Genomic DNA, 20,967 nt, shown 5'->3' with positions numbered 1-20,967 from the left:
GCTCCAATTTTAAGATTATGAATCATAGATATAAAAGCTATCACTTACTTGTCAGGGTACTGTGCCACTGTTCTTGCGTGCTTGTGCGGTGTCTGTGAATCCCAACGTTGGCAGGTTTTACCAAATTCGGTTTCAGACATTTTTCCTCGGTAGGTAGCACCGTTTCCACTGTAACACTTTTCATCTGTGACAATATTTTGTGCTTTGGAAGCAATGACAAGATGTGAAAGATAAACTAATCTATTTAGGAGCAGTGAATTCAAGAGGACGAGGTGCTTTCTTTACTTACTTTCCTGTATGCAATTGGCTGCTGCGTTTCGCTCACAAAATATACAGTCAATTCACTTTACAGTAAATTCTGTGAAGCGCTTTGAGATGTCTCGAAGTCATGATAATATTAATAATAATAATAATCCTTGTATTTGATATAGCGCTTTTCACGTCGGGAGGACGTCCCAAAGCACTTCACAGAATACACTGTAAAGTGAATTGACTGTATATTTGTGGGCGAACGCGGCAGCCAATTGCGCACAGCAATGTCCCACAAACAGTCGTAGATTGAAAATGACCAATTTATTATTGTTTTTGGTTTTGGAGGGGTTATTATTAGGCGTGTGGAGTAAGGAAACTTGCCCAAGGTTTCGCCCTGCCTGGAATTGAACTCAGGTATCTTGCTTGCAAAGAGAGTGCTCTAACCACTGAGCTACAGGACTCCAAAGGCGCTATATCAAATGCAAAGATTATTATTATTATTTCTCTGGCCACAGATATTGTTTCACGGATGATGTGTTTCAACTGATATTGATTAAGCCCTAAAAAGGCTGTAGTTTGAATAGTTGATTGATAGGAAGCCGAAGTGGAGTTGTTTAGGAATGGAGCTGTCAAAGGAAAAAACAAAATGCTTCCCCACAGTGGGATCTGGATATCTATCAAGGCTGTTTCTGATATGCAGGAATTGCAGAAAACCGAGAGGTACAGACATATCGGTAAATACGACTGATATGTGCAATTTCTAACAGGATCCCTTAACAATTAACATGACCCTGATCCATGGAAAATTTTGCTCTGACATAATGTACTTCTGGAGTAGAGTTCCTATTGGATTGATTGGAATGCCTGGGAAATTGCCTTTTAGACTCCAAAGTCATTTGATCCTCCGATTTGTGTATCCATTCGTTCCTTTTGCAGATGAGAGGGATTAAGGGCTGTGGGTATAAGGCGGCCAGATGGAGTTAGGTTAGAAGATCAGCCATGATCTTATTGAATGGCCGGGCAGACTCGAGGGGCCGAATGGCCTACTCCTGCTCCTAATTCCTATGTTTCCTATGGGGTATGTAAGAGCTGCAGTTACATTTTTCATCTCTTGTAATTGAATCGTGCTTGCAGCACTCCGAGGGCACTTTATAAATGCAAGTTATTTTGTTGTGGAGCTTTTTAAAAAATAAATAGTTGGTTCAAAGAATGAGACGATGAGCTCCAGATGGAAAACAAAACTGTTATTTTTGACATTGAACTAAGAAATGAGGACCTTGTTTAGGAAATGGCACTGCTTTCAATATAAGTGTCCAAGCAAAAGGTGTATTGTAGGCAAACGTGACAGCTTAATTGCACACAGCAATGTCACACAAACAGCCACGAGGTGAGTGACCAATTTTAATTGGGGGATTGTTATAATAATAATAATAATAATAATAATAATAATAATAATAATAATAATCCTTGCATTTGATATAGCGCTTTTCACGTCGGGAGGACGTCCCAAAGTGCTTCACAGATCACACTGTAAAGTGAATTGACTGTATATTTGTGGGCGAACGCGGCAGCCAATTGCGCACAGCAATGTCCCACAAACAGTCGTAGATTGAAAATGACCAATTTATTATTGCCTTTGGTTTTTTGGAGGGATTATTATTAGGCGTGGGGAGTAAGGAAACTTGCCCAAGGTTTCGCCCTCTACCTGGAATTGAACTCAGGTCTCTCGCTTGCAAAGCGAGTGCTCTAACCACTGAGCTACAGGACTCTTGATGTTAGCCTGGACATCAAGAGAAACGCCCTTTCGTTTTCAAACAGTGCCATGAAAATTTTAACGTCCACCTGAACAGGAAGACGGCAAGTCTATGTAACAACACAACAACTTAATAAATATATATGCACACCCAATGTGGAGCTTGAATCCACAAACTTCTGAATCAGAGGCGAGAGTAGATACAGCTGTAGATTAAGATTGCATAGGTGCACATAAAATCATGGATTTTACTTACCTGAATTTAAAAATTCCAGCCACAGGATAATTCCTATTTGCAAGAGCATTTTAAACTTGACTTGTGAGCTCCAGCTCAGCGGGATGTGTGGTCATATATATTTACTAAATTGTGTTGTTACGTAGACTTGCCAATAATTGAAGGTCACAGAACTGCAAACCACACAGCAAATAAATTATTAAAATAGATACAAACTAAACAGTTTCACAAAGACCACTGAGGTCAACAAGGAAGGGTAAGATTAAGAGAAAGCAAACATTGAACAAGTACAGTTACAAGTGAGATCAGAAATTATTTCTTCCAAATTTCAAATACCGAAGGTTTAGAGAAAGTGGAATGCACTGCACAGAAGGATTGAACGTCTACCTTTCTCCTTTTCAGACATCTTCAATTGCTTCTGACTGTTGAAGATGTCTAAAAAGGAGGGAGGGAGGGAGGGAGGGAGGGAGGAAGGTACCACTCATCAAACATCCTATCCCTCTGGTCCTCCACCCGCGGAGATCCTGAAACAGCCGTCCAGCTGCTCCATGATCGCCTCCCCTCCACCTTCAACTCCCTCGTGCCCCTGAAATTTAGGACCATCTCCAAACCCACCCGATCCCCCTGGTACAACAATAATCTCCGTCGCCAAAAAACCAAGCCCGTCTGCTCGAGCGCAGATGGCAGAAAACTGGCCTGACAGTTCACCGCCAACTGTTGCTCGAGCATCTCCACAGCTTCCGCCGTTCTTTGACTAGTACAAAAACGGCCTTCTACTCCAACATCATCTTGGAGATTAAGCACAACCCAAAAATCCTTTTTTCCACCAACCACTACCTCCTCCGTGCCCCCACTCAGGCTTCCTCAATCTTCATATCAAATGCCAGGTGCGAGGAGGTCATGGACTTCTTTTCTTCTAAAATACTTAACATCCGTGAGGCAGCCTCATCCACCTGTCCCTTGTCACCCACCGCCTCGCCCTCTCTGTCCCCCTCACCTTCCTCATCATCTGCTCCTATCACCACCCCCATTCTACATTCCTTCCTCCCCATCTCTCCCTCCTCCCTCTCACCCACCATCACCTCCATGAAACCCACCACCTGCTGCCTCGACCCCCTCCCCACCAACTTACTGGTCACCCAGCTCCCCCTCCTCTTCCCACTACTGGCTGATGTCATCAACCAATCCCTCTCCTCCGGATCAGTCCCTGCCCCCCTCAAAACTGCTGTCATCATCCTCTCCTGAAAAACCCTCCCTTGATCCCTCAAACCCCGGCATCTACCGCCCCATTACTAACCTGCTCTTCCTCTCAAAAGTTCTAGAACGCGTTGTTGCCAACCAACTCCTCACACACCTCTCCTCCCACTCCCTCTTTGAACCCCTCCAGTCCGGTTTCCGCCCACAGTACAGAGACTGCGCTTGTCAAAGTCACAAACGACATCCTCTCTATCTGTGACCAGGGCTCCCTCTGCCTCCTTGTCCTCCTGGACCTCTCCGCCGCGCTTGACACAGTCGATCACGCCGTCCTCCTCCACCGCCTTTCCTCCGTCATCCACCTCAGTGGGACCGCACTCGCCTGGTTTGAGTCCTACCTCACAAACCGTCAGCAGTACATCGGACGGCTTCTCACAAACGGCTTCTGCTCCTGCTCTCACCCGGTTACCTGCGGGGTACCCCAAGGATCTATCCTTGGCCCCCTCCTCTTTCTGATCTACATGTTCCTACTGTTCCTCTGTATGCAAAGCCAGTGCCAAAGTAGCAGTTTTCCTCTACTTGATTTCCACACGTCTTGTCTGTTTGAAAATGTAAGAGCATTACAATGCACAGAACATAAAAAGGCATTCGGCCCATCAAGCCTCCTCCCTCTACAGCTAGACAAACCCTCCACCGCCGTTGACTTTTTGGCACCCTGTCTACTGGAGAAAAATACTTCAGAGTCAGTCCTTGAACTTCCAAGGTAAACACACAAAAACTCATGCCAGTAAATCAAACAGATGTTAAAGCTACCTGACCTTAGCTCTCAATGTGTATTCACTTACCCACCACTCAGTGGAAAGAGTATTGGGTAAGTGGAAACATATTTCAAAAGACGTAAGTGGCAATTTCTCACATTGAATATAATCTTCGCATTTTGGAATTGGACAATAATTCCACCTTGTACTGGGATTTGTGGTGTAACACCAGGGTTTGGATGATTGATCAGGATTTCTGCAGTAGTTTTCCTTCAATCCCCTGAAACATTAAAAGAAGATACCATTACATTTCAGCAGGTCTATGATTGTGCAGATATTGCCCCCGACCCACACCCCCAAGAGAGCACAACAAAATAAAGTTTTAATTTTGCAACCTTTAATCCACTGTAATTCAACCTTTCTTTGAATCATGATGCAAATTGCATTAAATTGTACGTATAAAAACTCATGCAACCATCAAACATGGAACTTTTATGTTAGTTGGCCCTAGTGGTCTAAGATCATCGATAGATTCCAAGTTTTGCAGATCAGAAAATCTTCATGTAAGGCCAACTGCTGCCCTGGAATTTACATCAAATTTCTTGAGGACGTGTATATTACCTTTTTTTTGTGTGTCCTGAAAGGGATGAGTGGTTCTCCTTAGCCCAAGTTAGTCAATCCCTCTGCCTTGCCCCTCTGTGACCATCTTCAGAATCTCACCTGAAGACCTTCATCTTCAACCGTGCCTTTAACGTCTCCCCTCTCTCCCCAGCTCGACATCAAACGCCACCACTGTTAAGCCCATTGATAAGCTACTCAACATGAAGGATGCGATACAAATGCAAGTTGTTGTTGTTGTAGTCATAGTCTTGGTCAACAGTCACTTGACGATGGCACAGGTTGGCTTCCAATTTCTCATCCTTCTCAGTAAGGTCATGTCTCTAGTGAGATACTGTACTCAGTACCTCCCCCAATTGCTTGGCCAAGACTAAACTCTCTATCTAAGGTTAGTGTGAGTTTTTGATTCAAACACTCAAACTGAAAAACAAATTCTGAGAATAACATGATTATTATAGTTTACCAGCCACACTTTGCAGCTATGAGCTAAATTGAATTTTCAAAATCTGGTGTCAATGTAGAAAATACTGGAAATACGCAGGCTATTGATTAACATGTAAAGAAGGAGAGGGCAGCAGTTTAAGGTAGATCTCCTTTTGATAATTCTAGTTCTGATGAAGAGCTCACACCAAAAAAAATTAAGATCGTACTTGTGTTTTACAGGTTTACAAATCAAGAAGATACATTTTTTCACCAGCTCATTAACACTCGAAAAACTGTATTTAATCTGGTGCTAGGAAATTTGTCTATTTTTCAATCTACTTCTACTGAATGTAGAAAGCTAAATACCTCTGAAAAGCGATAAAACCCAGTTAATTGAACTCCAGGCTTATTAAACCATTGGCCTCCACACTTATAAAGAGCGAACTGAATATTAACCTGTTTTTCTCTTCAGTAACTGCTTCTTGATCTACAGTACTGTTCATTCTCATCGTAGGAACATCGGAACAGGAGTAGGCCATTCAGCCCCTTGAGCCTGTTCCGCCATTCTATTAGATTATGGCTGATCTATACCTCAACTCCAATTACCCGCCTTTGCCCCATATCTTTCATATCCTAACCTAAGAATATTAATTCAGGATTCAGCATCTATGGGGCCTTTTGGGGGAGAGAGTTCCAGATTTCCACTATCCTTTGCATGAATAATGCTTCCTGATTTCACTCCTAAATGGCCTAGCTCCAATTTTAAGATTATGAATCATAGATATAAAAGCTATCACTTACTTGTCAGGGTACTGTGCCACTGTTCTTGCGTGCTTGTGCGGTGTCTGTGAATCCCAACGTTGGCAGGTTTTACCAAATTCGGTTTCAGACATTTTTCCTCGGTAGGTAGCACCGTTTCCACTGTAACACTTTTCATCTGTGACAATATTTTGTGCTTTGGAAGCAATGACAAGATGTGAAAGATAAACTAATCTATTTAGGAGCAGTGAATTCAAGAGGACGAGGTGCTTTCTTTACTTACTTTCCTGTATGCAATTGGCTGCTGCGTTTCGCTCACAAAATATACAGTCAATTCACTTTACAGTAAATTCTGTGAAGCGCTTTGAGATGTCTCGAAGTCATGATAATATTAATAATAATAATAATCCTTGTATTTGATATAGCGCTTTTCACGTCGGGAGGACGTCCCAAAGCACTTCACAGAATACACTGTAAAGTGAATTGACTGTATATTTGTGGGCGAACGCGGCAGCCAATTGCGCACAGCAATGTCCCACAAACAGTCGTAGATTGAAAATGACCAATTTATTATTGTCTTTGGTTTTTTGGAGGGATTATTATTAGGCGTGGGGAGTAAGGAAACTTGCCCAAGGTTTCGCCCTCTACCTGGAATTGAACTCAGGTCTCTCGCTTGCAAAGCGAGTGCTCTAACCACTGAGCTACAGGACTCTTGATGTTAGCCTGGACATCAAGAGAAACGCCCTTTCGTTTTCAAACAGTGCCATGAAAATTTTAACGTCCACCTGAACAGGAAGACGGCAAGTCTATGTAACAACACAACAACTTAATAAATATATATGCACACCCAATGTGGAGCTTGAATCCACAAACTTCTGAATCAGAGGCGAGAGTAGATACAGCTGTAGATTAAGTTTGCATAGGTGCACATAAAATCATGGATTTTACTTACCTGAATTTAAAAATTCCAGCCACAGGATAATTCCTATTTGCAAGAGCATTTTAAACTTGACTTGTGAGCTCCAGCTCAGCGGGATGTGTGGTCATATATATTTACTAAATTGTGTTGTTACGTAGACTTGCCAATAATTGAAGGTCACAGAACTGCAAACCACACAGCAAATAAATTATTAAAATAGATACAAACTAAACAGTTTCACAAAGACCACTGAGGTCAACAAGGAAGGGTAAGATTAAGAGAAAGCAAACATTGAACAAGTACAGTTACAAGTGAGATCAGAAATTATTTCTTCCAAATTTCAAATACCGAAGGTTTAGAGAAAGTGGAATGCACTGCACAGAAGGATTGAACGTCTACCTTTCTCCTTTTCAGACATCTTCAATTGCTTCTGACTGTTGAAGATGTCTAAAAAGGAGGGAGGAGGGAGGGAGGGAGGAGGGAGGAAGGTACCACTCATCAAACATCCTATCCCTCTGGTCCTCCACCCGCGGAGATCCTGAAACAGCCGTCCAGCTGCTCCATGATCGCCTCCCCTCCACCTTCAACTCCCTCGTGCCCCTGAAATTTAGGACCATCTCCAAACCCACCCGATCCCCCTGGTACAACAATAATCTCCGTCGCCAAAAAACCAAGCCCGTCTGCTCGAGCGCAGATGGCAGAAAACTGGCCTGACAGTTCACCGCCAACTGTTGCTCGAGCATCTCCACAGCTTCCGCCGTTCTTTGACTAGTACAAAAACGGCCTTCTACTCCAACATCATCTTGGAGATTAAGCACAACCCAAAAATCCTTTTTNCCACCAACCACTACCTCCTCCGTGCCCCCACTCAGGCTTCCTCAATCTTCATATCAAAGGCCAGGTGCGAGGAGGTCATGGACTTCTTTTCTTCTAAAATACTTAACATCCGTGAGGCAGCCTCATCCACCTGTCCCTTGTCACCCACCGCCTCGCCCTCTCTGTCCCCCTCACCTTCCTCATCATCTGCTCCTATCACCACCCCCATTCTACATTCCTTCCTCCCCATCTCTCCCTCCTCCCTCTCACCCACCATCACCTCCATGAAACCCACCACCTGCTGCCTCGACCCCCTCCCCACCAACTTACTGGTCACCCAGCTCCCCCTCCTCTTCCCACTACTGGCTGATGTCATCAACCAATCCCTCTCCTCCGGATCAGTCCCTGCCCCCCTCAAAACTGCTGTCATCATCCTCTCCTGAAAAACCCTCCCTTGATCCCTCAAACCCCGGCATCTACCGCCCCATTACTAACCTGCTCTTCCTCTCAAAAGTTCTAGAACGCGTTGTTGCCAACCAACTCCTCACACGCCTCTCCTCCCACTCCCTCTTTGAACCCCTCCAGTCCGGTTTCCGCCCACAGTACAGAGACTGCGCTTGTCAAAGTCACAAACGACATCCTCTCTATCTGTGACCAGGGCTCCCTCTGCCTCCTTGTCCTCCTGGACCTCTCCGCCGCGCTCGACACAGTTGATCACGCCGTCCTCCTCCACCGCCTTTCCTCCGTCATCCACCTCAGTGAGACCGCACTCGCCTGGTTTGAGTCCTACCTCACAAACCGTGACTTGGCTTCTCACAAACGGCTTCTGCTCCTGCTCTCACCTGGTTACCTGCGGGGTACCCCAAGGATCTATCCTTGGCCCCCTCCTCTTTCTGATCTACATGCTCCCTCTTGGGGATGTCATCCATAGACATGGGGTACATTGTGGAGTCCTGTAGCTCAGTGGGTAGACCACTCGCTTTGCAAGTGAGAGACCTGTGTTCAATCCCAGGCAGAGCGAAACCTTGGGCAAGTTTCCTTACTCCATACGTCTAATAATAATCCCTCCAAAAACCAAAAATAATAATAAATTGGTCATTTTCAACCTACGACTGTTTGTGGGACATCGCTGTGCGCAATTGGCTGCCGCGTTCGCCCACAAATATACAGTCAATTCACTTTATAGTCTATTCTGTGAAGCGCTTTGGGACGTTCTCCCGACGTGATAAGCGCTATATCAAATGCAAGGATTATTATTTCCATATGTATGCAGATGATACCCTACTCTATTTTTCCACCTCTCCTTGCGACCCCCAGTCCCCTGATGTTTTGTCAGCCTGCCTGTCAGATCTCAGGGGCTGGATGAGCACGAACTTTCTTCAGCTGAACGTTGACAAGACGGAAGCCATACTCTTTGGCTCTCGTCAACGTCTAAAATCTCACAGCTCTCAGCTCCTCCAACTACCCGACCTGCCCCTACAACTCTCCAAACCCGTACGCAACCTGAGCGTCAGGTTCGACCCCCAATTATCCTTCCACCCCCACATCCGATCCCTCACCAGCACCGCTTTCTACCACTTCCGACGCATCGCCCGTCTCCGCCAATACCTCTCCCCAAAAGTCGCCAAAACCCTGGTCCATGCCTTTGTCACCTCTCGGCTGGACATCTCCAACGCCCTCCTCACTGGTCTCCCATGCACTACCATCCATAAAATCCAAATCATTGAAAACTCTGCCACCCGCATTCTCACCCACACAAAACCCCGCTCCCTGATCACCCCACACCTTACCAGACTGCACTGACTGCCTATCCCAGAGAGGATCGATTTCAAGATCCTCACCCTCATATTCAAGTCCCTGCACTCATATGCGCCTCCCTACCTCTCTGACCTCCTCTCTCCTCAAAACAGTACCCATTGCCTTCGTTCCTCCGGGTCTGGCCTCCTCCTCGTCCCCCGAGTCCTCCGCTACACCCTCGGCGGCCGTGCCTTCAGCTACTATGCCCCGAGGCTCTGGAACTACCTTCCTCACTCCCTTCGTCTCGCTTCCTCCCTTCAGATTTTCAGGTCTCTGCTGAAGACCTTTCTTTTCGACCGCGCCTTTGGTCACGTTCCTCCCCCTACCCCTGGCTCGGTCCAGGGATCCATTACTGTAAAGCGCACTGAGACGCCATCCAGCGTGGAGGGCACAATATAAATCCACGTTATTGTAGGTAGATAGGCATGTAGGTAGGTATGGATAGTAATAATAATAATCCATGCATTTGACATAGCGCTTTCCACGTTTTCTAGACATCTCAAAGCGCTGTTCACAGCACAAAACATACTGTAACGTGAATTGACTGGATAGTTGTGGGTGAAATCCAGCAGCTAATTACGCACAGCAGTGTCCCACAAACAGTCGTGGATTGATGTGACCAATTTATCATTCTTTTCATTTTCTTGAGGGATTATTATCAGGCGTGTGGAGCAAGGAAACTTGCCCAAGGTTTCACCCTGCCAGGAATGGAGCCCAGGTCATTCGCTTGCAAGGCGAGAAGTGCTCTGAGACGCTATTCGGTCTGGAGGGCGCTATATAAATCCAAGTTGTTGTGATTGAGTCCTCTAACCACTAAGCTACAGGACTCCTGTAAGACTATTAATAGGTATGGGGAAAAGTCAGGAAAAGGGTTTGAAAAGATCTGTCATAAACTAATAAACTAGTAGTGTCGGCTCAACAATCCATCAGATAAAATTGGTCATTCACTTTATGGCTATTTGTGGAACATTGCTGTACAAAATTTGGCTGCTGCAGAGCAAACAAAATATAGTCACGGCACTTTACAGTACATTCGTGAAGCGCTTCGAGTCATCTTTCTGACTTGAAAGGTGCAATAGCAAGTTTTTTTATTGTTATTGTTTGACTATTATTTAGTGCTACTCTTCAGAGTTAGCCACAGGTAGGAAGGATTTGTGATACAGGAACTCCTCTCATCTCAACCTTCATGGTTCTGACTTGACTGGTTCAGATCATTCCTCTCACACCGTCTCCACTTCATCACTACAAATGGTTTCTCCTCTAATCCCCACACCGTCTCGTGTGGCATTCCTCAGGGCTCTGTCCTTGGTCCCTACCTTTTCAATACCTATATGCTGCCTCTCGCTGATATCATCTGCAGACATGGGGTCAACTTCCATTCTTTGCGGATGACACCCAACGGTACCTCTCTGCCTCCACCCTGGTCTCCAGGACCACTGCTGTCCTGACAGAATGTCTGCCAGACATCAAGTCCTGGATGAAAGCTAACTTTCTGCAGCTGAAAGTCAACAAGGCCGAGGCCCTCCTGTTTGGCTCCCGTCACCGCCTCCACACCTCAGGCACTGACAGCATCACCATCCAAAGATGCACATTCCACCTCACTGAGCCAGTCCGGAACTTTGGCATCTTCATTGATCCACAACTATCCCTTCTACTCTACATTTGTGCCATGTCCCGCTCCGCCTTCCCCACATCCACAACATCCCCCTGCTCTGCCACTGTCTCACACCACAGGCTGCCGAAACCCTCATACATGCATTCATGACATCCAGGCTCGACTGAGCAAACTCCCTGCTTGTCGGCCTCCCCAACTCCTCCCTCCGGAGGCTACAGATCATCCAGAACTCTGCAGCCCATGTCCTCTACCTCACCAGGCTCCGTGACACTATCACCCCCATCCGCGCCCGACTCCACTGGCTTCCCATCACACAGAGGATACAGTTCAAGATCTTGGACCTCACTTTCAAGGCCCTCCATGGCCTTGCTCCCCCTACCTCTGTGACCTCCTAAGCCCCTACCAACCCGCCCGCTCCCGCCACTCAGTGGGTTCCGGCCTGCTTCATGTCCCCTTCTGCCACTCTGACCCACCATCTGGAACTCCATCCTGCAATCCCTCTGCCTCGCCCCTCCCTTGCCTCATTCATGACCCATCTCAAGAGCCTCCTCATCAACTGTGCCTTCCATCACCCTGCTTCCACACTTGCCTTCCACCCTCCCCAATCCCGACCCCTGTTCAGGTCCGAAACACTGATTGTCCAGCACCTTGGGGTACCTCCCAACGTGAAAGGTGCTATCCAAAAGTAATTGTGTTGTTGATGTTGTTGTCCTATTCATTCTTCTCTAAAGTTTATATGTTGTGTACCACTGTGCAATTTAGTCCTGATAAGATCTTGATGACTCGGAAAAATGACTATCCATTGCAATGACTATAGATTTATGGCTTGAGCAAGTGTAGATTATTTGACCATGGCTTTTTTATTAATCTTGTGCAAAACTATTTTCAAGAAAGAGTGATCCATTAATGGCAGAATGGTAAGTGCTTTGTCTCGTGTGCAACTTAATCATATAGAACAGGAAGGTACCCAGACGTCCCAAAGTGCTTCACAGGATATATTGTGTGTCAGTCTGACTCAGTTTGTAGCTTCTGAGTCAGAAGATTGTGGATTCAAGCCCCTTGGACTTGGACTTGGACTCATGTAGTCTAAGCTGAGACTCCAACGCCTTGTTGGGGTTGTGCTGCATTGTTGAGGATGCTGTCCTTCAGATGAGATGTTAAACCGAGGACCCATCAAGTTTTGGTGAACGTTATGCTGCAGGGGCAGAGGGCAATATCACCCAGCGACTGGCGCCATAACACAATGATTACTTTTAACCATTACCTCTTTAGATAAGATACAGTTGCTATGGTAGCCATGTCAAGAGTAGGTACCCTGAGAGTCAGTCAAAGAGACTCAATGAGTTTGTCATTACATTGACTGCTACTAGCATCTTTCAGGAATGAGCTAAATCTATATTTTACAAAGGTTTATTCAAAAGCAACAAGCTTACTGTTTAATATTTACCTAACTTAGCCCTTCAATTGCAATCCATCAGCACCACTAAAATGAAATGCAAGTAATAGACAGTCTTTACTTTGCTGTAGTTATGGGATGCCAGTTTATTGGTGAACATGTAACAATCCAGATTATTAAAGACATTTTCATGCATTAAAACAGAAAGGTATCCTGAAATAAATCTTTCACTTGTTACATTAGTGAATGTTAATTCTAATAATAATTATTAATTATTATAATTAATTATACCTCAACTATCCTTTCTACCCCACGTCCATGCCATGACTCGCTCTGCCTTCCCCCATCTCCACAATATTGCCCGGGTCGATCACTGTCTCACACCGCAGGCCGTCGAAACCCTCATACACGCATTCATAACATCTAGGCTTGACTATGCAAACTCCTTGCATGTCGGCCTCCCCAACTCCTCCCTCCATAGGCTGCCGATCATCCAGAACCTTGCAGCCTGTGTCTTCTCCTGCGCCAGGCTCTGTGACCCTATCACCCCCATCCTCTCCCGACTCCACTAGCTTCCTATCACATAGAGGATACAGTTCAAGATTCTGGTCCTCTCCTTCAAAGCCCTCCATGGCCTCCCTCCATCCTACATCTACTACCTCCTAACTCCTTATCATTCTGTTCGCTCCCACTGCTCAGCGGACTCATCTGCTTGATGTCCCCTGCCTCGACAGCCCCACTATTGGCAGGCGGACCTTCTCCCACTCTGCCCCTACCCTCTGAAACTGCAAACCGCTGGCCCTCCACCTTGCCTCCTTCGAAATCCGTCACAAGACCCTCCTCTTCGACATTGCCTTCGGTCACCCACCTTCACCCCCTGCCCTCCACCCACACTGATCCCGACCCCCACCTTGGGTCCGAAACAATGATTGTCCAGCACCTTGGGATGTCCTCCTGACGTGAAAGGTGCTGTACAAATGTAGACCGAGAGGTACAGACATATCGGTGAGTACGATTGATATGTGCAATTCCCAAAAGGTTCCCTTAAATCTGAGTCATTGCAAGTAGAGACTGCTTCCTGCAATTAACATGACCCTGATCCATGGAAAATTTTGCTCTGACATAAGGTACTTCTGGAGTAGAGTTCCTATTGGATTGATTGGAATTCCTGGAAAATGCCTTTCAGACTCCAAAGTCATTTGATCCTCCGATTTGTGTATCTATTTGTTCCTTTTACAGATGAGATGTCCTCCCTACATGGAATTGGGGTATTTAAGAATTGCAGTTACATTTTTCATCTCACAGAATAATTCTTCTTTGCAAGACCATTTTAAGCTTGACTTGTGAGCTCCAGCTCGGCGGGATGTGTGGTCAAATATATTTACTAAATTGTGTTGTTACATAGACTTGCCAATAATTGAAGGTCACAGAACTGCAAACCAGATAGAAAATAAATTATTACATAAATACAGAGTAAACAGTTTCACAAAGACCACTGAGGTCAACAAGGAAGGGTAAGATTAAGAGAAAACAAACATTGAGCAAGTACAGTTACAAGTGAAATCAGAAATTATTTCTTCCAAATTTCAAATACAGAAGGTTGAGAGACAATGGAATGCACTGCACAGAAGGATTGAAGGTCTACCTTTCTCCTTTTCAGACATCTTCAATTGCTGCTGACGATTGACGATAATAATAATAATACTCCTTGCTAAAAGGGAGATAGACCGACAGACAGACAGACAGACAGACAGACAGACAGACAGGCAGGCAGGCAGGCAGGCAGGCAGGCAGGCAGGCAGGCAGGCAGACATTTGGAAAGTAATAATAATAATAATAATAATCCTTGCATTTGACATAGCGCTTTCCACATTTTCTAGACGTCTCAAAGTGCTTCACAAAATATACTGCAAAGTGAATTGATTGTATATTTGAGGGTGAAACCCGACAGCTAATTACGCACAGCAGTGTCCCACAAACAGTCGTGGATTGATGTGACCAATTTATTATTCTTTTCATTTTCTTGAGGGATTATTATCAGGCGTGTGGAGCAAGGAAACTTGCCCAAGGTTTCACCCTGCCAGGAATGGAGCCCAGGTCATTCGCTTGCAAGGCGAGAAGTGCTCTGAGACGCCATTCGGTCTGGAGGAAGCTACATAAATCCAAGTTGTTGTGATTGAGTCCTCTAACCACTAAGCTACAGGACTTCTGTAAGACTATTAATAGGTATGGGGAAAAGTCAGGAAAAAGGTTTGAAAAGATCTGTCATAAACTAATAAACTAGTAGTGTCGGCTCAACAATCCATCAGATAAAATTGGTCATTCACTTTATGGCTATTTGTGGAACATTGCTGTACAAAATTTGGCTGCTGCAAAGCAAACAAAATATAGTCACGGCACTTTACAGTACATTCGTGAAGCGCTTCGAGTCATCTTTCTGACTTGAAAGGTGCAATAGCAAGTTTTTTTTATTGTTATTGTTTGACTATTATTTAGTGCTACTCTTCAGAGTTAGCCACAGGTAGGAAGGATTTGTGATACAGGAACTCCTCTCATCTCAACCTTCATGGTTCTGACTTGACTGGTTCAGATCATTCCTCTCACACCGTCTCCACTTCATCACTACAAATGGTTTCTCCTCTAATCCCCACACCGTCTCGTGTGGCATTCCTCAGGGCTCTGTCCTTGGTCCCTACCTTTTCAATACCTATATGCTGCCTCTCGCTGATATCATCTGCAGACATGGGGTCAACTTCCATTCTTTGCGGATGACACCCAACGGTACCTCTCTGCCTCCACCCTGGTCTCCAGGACCACTGCTGTCCTGACAGAATGTCTGCCAGACATCAAGTCCTGGATGAAAGCTAACTTTCTGCAGCTGAAAGTCAACAAGGCCGAGGCCCTCCTGTTTGGCTCCCGTCACCGCCTCCACACCTCAGGCACTGACAGCATCACCATCCAAAGATGCACATTCCACCTCACTGAGCCAGTCCGGAACTTTGGCATCTTCATTGATCCACAACTATCCCTTCTACTCTACATTTGTGCCATGTCCCGCTCCGCCTTCCCCACATCCACAACATCCCCCTGCTCTGCCACTGTCTCACACCGCAGGCTGCCGAAACCCTCATACATGCATTCATGACATCCAGGCTCGACTGAGCAAACTCCCTGCTTGTCGGCCTCCCCAACTCCTCCCTCCGGAGGCTACAGATCATCCAGAACTCTGCAGCCCATGTCCTCTCCCGCACTAGGCTCCGTGACACTATCACCCCCATCCGCGCCCGACTCCACTGGCTTCCCATCACACAGAGGATACAGTTCAAGATCTTGGACCTCACTTTCAAGGCCCTCCATGGCCTTGCTCCCCCTACCTCTGTGACCTCCTAAGCCCCTACCAACCCGCCCGCTCCCTCCACTCAGTGGGTTCCGGCCTGCTTCATGTCCCCTTCTGCCACTCTGACCCACCATCTGGAACTCCATCCTGCAATCCCTCTGCCTCGCCCCTCCCTTGCCTCATTCATGACCCATCTCAAGAGCCTCCTCATCAACTGTGCCTTCCATCACCCTGCTTCCACACTTGTCTTCCACCCTCCCCAATCCCGACCCCCGTTCAGGTCCGAAACACTGATTGTCCAGCACCTTGGGGTACCTCCCAACGTGAAAGGTGCTATCCAAAAGTAATTGTGTTGTTGATGTTGTTGTCCTATTCATTCTTCTCTAAAGTTTATATGTTGTGTACCACTGTGCAATTTAGTCCTGATAAGATCTTGATGACTCGGAAAAATGACTATCCATTGCAATGACTATAGATTTATGGCTTGAGCAAGTGTAGATTATTTGACCATGGCTTTTTTATTAATCTTGTGCAAAACTATTTTCAAGAAAGAGTGATCCATTAATGGCAGAATGGTAAGTGCTTTGTCTCGTGTGCAACTTAATCATATAGAACAGGAAGGTACCCAGACGTCCCAAAGTGCTTCACAGGATATATTGTGTGTCAGTCTGACTCAGTTTGTAGCTTCTGAGTCAGAAGATTGTGGATTCAAGCCACTTGGACTTGGACTCATGTAGTCGAAGCTGAGACTCCAATGCCTTGTTGGGGTTGTGCTGCATTGTTGAGGATGCTGTCCTTCAGATGAGATGTTAAACCGAGGACCCATCAAGTTTTGGTGAACGTTATGCTGCAGGGGCAGAGGGCAATATCACCCAGCGACTGGCGCCATAACACAATGATTACTTTTAACCATTACCTCTTTAAGATAAGATACAGTTGCTATGGTAGCCATGTCAAGAGTAGGTACCCTGAGAGTCAGTCAAAGAGACTCAATGAGTTTGTCATTACATTGACTGCTACTAGCATCTTTCAGGAATGAGCTAAATCTATATTTTACAAAGGTTTATTCAAAAGCAACAAGCTTACTGTTTAATATTTACCTAACTTAGCCCTTCAATTGCAATCCATCAGCACCACTAAAATGAAATGCAAGTAATAGACAGTCTTTACTTTGCTGTAGTTATGGGATGCCAGTTTATTGGTGAACATGTAACAATCCAGATTATTAAAGACATTTTCATGCATTAAAACAGAAAGGTATCCTGAAATAAATCTTTCACTTGTTACATTAGTGAATGTTAATTCTAATAATAATTATTAATTATTATAATTAATTATACCTCAACTATCCTTTCTACCCCACGTCCATGCCATGACTCGCTCTGCCTTCCCCCATCTCCACAATATTGCCCGGGTCGATCACTGTCTCACACCGCAGGCCGTCGAAACCCTCATACACGCATTCATAACATCTAGGCTTGACTATGCAAACTCCTTGCATGTCGGCCTCCCCAACTCCTCCCTCCATAGGCTGCCGATCATCCAGAACCTTGCAGCCTGTGTCTTCTCCTGCGCCAGGCTCTGTGACCCTATCACCCCCATCCTCTCCCGACTCCACTAGCTTCCTATCACATAGAGGATACAGTTCAAGATTCTGGTCCTCTCCTTCAAAGCCCTCCATGGCCTCCCTCCATCCTACATCTACTACCTCCTAACTCCTTATCATTCTGTTCGCTCCCACTGCTCAGCGGACTCATCTGCTTGATGTCCCCTGCCTCGACAGCCCCACTATTGGCAGGCGGACCTTCTCCCACTCTGCCCCTACCCTCTGAAACTGCAAACCGCTGGCCCTCCACCTTGCCTCCTTCGAAATCCGTCACAAGACCCTCCTCTTCGACATTGCCTTCGGTCACCCACCTTCACCCCCTGCCCTCCACCCACACTGATCCCGACCCCCACCTTGGGTCCGAAACAATGATTGTCCAGCACCTTGGGATGTCCTCCTGACGTGAAAGGTGCTGTACAAATGTAGACCGAGAGGTACAGACATATCGGTGAGTACGATTGATATGTGCAATTCCCAAAAGGTTCCCTTAAATCTGAGTCATTGCAAGTAGAGACTGCTTCCTGCAATTAACATGACCCTGATCCATGGAAAATTTTGCTCTGACATAAGGTACTTCTGGAGTAGAGTTCCTATTGGATTGATTGGAATTCCTGGAAAATGCCTTTCAGACTCCAAAGTCATTTGATCCTCCGATTTGTGTATCTATTTGTTCCTTTTACAGATGAGATGTCCTCCCTACATGGAATTGGGGTATTTAAGAATTGCAGTTACATTTTTCATCTCACAGAATAATTCTTCTTTGCAAGACCATTTTAAGCTTGACTTGTGAGCTCCAGCTCGGCGGGATGTGTGGTCAAATATATTTACTAAATTGTGTTGTTACATAGACTTGCCAATAATTGAAGGTCACAGAACTGCAAACCAGATAGAAAATAAATTATTACATAAATACAGAGTAAACAGTTTCACAAAGACCACTGAGGTCAACAAGGAAGGGTAAGATTAAGAGAAAACAAACATTGAGCAAGTACAGTTACAAGTGAAATCAGAAATTATTTCTTCCAAATTTCAAATACAGAAGGTTTAGAGACAATGGAATGCACTGCACAGAAGGATTGAAGGTCTACCTTTCTCCTTTTCAGACATCTTCAATTGCTGCTGACGATTGACGATAATAATAATAATACTCCTTGCTAAAAGGGAGATAGACCGACAGACAGACAGACAGACAGACAGGCAGGCAGGCAGGCATTTGGAAAGTAATAATAATAATAATAATAATAGTAATCCTTGCATTTGACATAGCGCTTTCCACATTTTCTAGACGTCTCAAAGTGCTTCACAAAATATACTGCAAAGTGAATTGATTGTATATTTTGAGGGTGAAACCCGACAGCTAATTACGCACAGCAGTGTCCCACAAACAGTCGTGGATTGATGTGACCAATTTATTATTCTTTTCATTTTCTTGAGGGATTATTATCAGGCGTGTGGAGCAAGGAAACTTACACAAGGTTTCACCCTGCCAGGAATGGAGCCCAGGTCATTCGCTTGCAAGGCGAGAAGTGCTCTGAGACGCCATCCGGTCTGGAGGGAGCTATATAAATCCAAGTTGTTGTGATTGAGTCCTCTAACCACTAAGCTACAGGACTCCTGTAAGACTATTAATAGGTATGGGGAAAAGTCAGGAAAAGGGTTTGAAAAGATCTGTCATAAACTAATAAACTGGTAGTGTCGGCTCAACAATCCATCAGATAAAATTGGTCATTCACTTTATGGCTATTTGTGGAACATTGCTGTACAAAATTTGGCTGCTGCGGAGCAAACAAAATATAGTCACGGCACTTTACAGTACATTCGTGAAGCGCTTCGAGTCATCTTTCTGACTTGAAAGGTGCTATAACAAGTTTTTTTTATTGTTATTGTTTGACTATTATTTAGTGCTACTCTTCAGAGTTAGCCACAGGTAGGAAGGATTTGTGATACAGGAACTCCTCTCATCTCAACCTTCATGGTTCTGACTTGACTGGTTCAGATCATTCCTCTCACACCGTCTCCACTTCATCACTACAAATGGTTTCTCCTCTAATCCCCACACCGTCTCGTGTGGCATTCCTCAGGGCTCTGTCCTTGGTCCCTACCTTTTCAATACCTATATGCTGCCTCTCGCTGATATCATCTGCAGACATGGGGTCAACTTCCATTCTTTGCGGATGACACCCAACGGTACCTCTCTGCCTCCACCCTGGTCTCCAGGACCACTGCTGTCCTGACAGAATGTCTGCCAGACATCAAGTCCTGGATGAAAGCTAACTTTCTGCAGCTGAAAGTCAACAAGGCCGAGGCCCTCCTGTTTGGCTCCCGTCACCGCCTCCACACCTCAGGCACTGACAGCATCACCATCCAAAGATGCACATTCCACCTCACTGAGCCAGTCCGGAACTTTGGCATCTTCATTGATCCACAACTATCCCTTCTACTCTACATTTGTGCCATGTCCCGCTCCGCCTTCCCCACATCCACAACATCCCCCTGCTCTGCCACTGTCTCACACCGCAGGCTGCCGAAACCCTCATACATGCATTCATGACATCCAGGCTCGACTGAGCAAACTCCCTGCTTGTCGGCCTCCCCAACTCCTCCCTCTGTAGGCTACAGATCATCCAGAACTCTGCAGCCCATGTCCTCTCCCTCACCAGGCTCCGTGACACTATCACCCCCATCCGCGCCCGACTCCACTGGCTTCCCATCACACAGAGGATACAGTTCAAGATCTTGGACCTCACTTTCAAAGCCCTCCATGGCGTTGCTCCCCCTACCTCTGTGACCTCCTAAGCCGCTACCATCCTGCTCGCTCCCTTGCTCAACAAACTCCAGTCTGCTTCACGTCCCCTGCCTCGCCCGCTTCACCATTGGCGGGTGGACCTTCTGCCACTCTACCCTCTCCCTCTGGAACTCCAAACCACAGTCTGCCCAACTCATCCCCACATTTGCCTCCTTCAAGACCCATCTTAAGAACCTCCTGTTCGACCGTGCTTTCAATCACCTTGCTTCCCCTCCCCTGCCCTCCACACTCCTCAATCTCAACCCCCAGCTCAGGTCCAAAACACTGACTGTCCATTGCCTTGGGACATCCTCCCAACGTGAAAGGCTCCATACAAATGTAATTTTTGTTGTTGTTGTAGTAATCCTTGCATTTGACATAGCGCCTTATTACGTCATTGAGATGTCTCAAAGAACTTTACAGGATATACTGTAAAGTGGATTGATTATATTTTGTGGGTGAAATATGGCAACCAGTTGTGCACAGCAATGTCCTCATTCTTTAATCAAGTGCAGCTTTGCTATGAGTTGGCTGAAATCGCCAAAATTCTAAGCTTGTAATTTTTCCCATTTATAATACAATACAAAGTTATATTTATACAGTACCTTTCACTCGGGAGAATATATAAAAGAGCTGCACAGTAGTGGCTGGGCACCCGAGCTGGAAACCGATGTGGGGAGGTGAGAGATTACCAAGGAAGTAGG

The 20,967-nt window shown here is 45.7% G+C and overlaps 1 protein-coding gene across 1 annotated transcript in view; it reads right to left on the bottom strand.

Annotated features, from left to right (window-relative positions):
* The window catches only part of LOC103173073 (apolipoprotein(a)-like), a 36,858-nt gene extending 29,509 nt beyond the window's left edge, over nt 1-7,349 (bottom strand). Inside the window, 4 exon segments of the mRNA XM_042333123.1 lie at nt 49-202; nt 4,351-4,472; nt 6,035-6,188; nt 6,945-7,349. Coding sequence (XP_042189057.1) covers nt 49-202; nt 4,351-4,472; nt 6,035-6,188; nt 6,945-6,993 — 479 coding nt within the window. The 5' untranslated portion in view covers nt 6,994-7,349.
* Nucleotides 7,350-20,967: the final 13,618 nt, after the last annotated feature.

Source organism: Callorhinchus milii, unplaced genomic scaffold (assembly GCF_018977255.1).
Source record: "Callorhinchus milii isolate IMCB2004 unplaced genomic scaffold, IMCB_Cmil_1.0 Scaffold3, whole genome shotgun sequence".
Classification (NCBI taxonomy): Eukaryota; Metazoa; Chordata; class Chondrichthyes; order Chimaeriformes; family Callorhinchidae; genus Callorhinchus; species Callorhinchus milii.
Note: the sequence above shows the minus strand (reverse complement) of the source record. Positions and strands in the feature narration are given on the sequence as shown.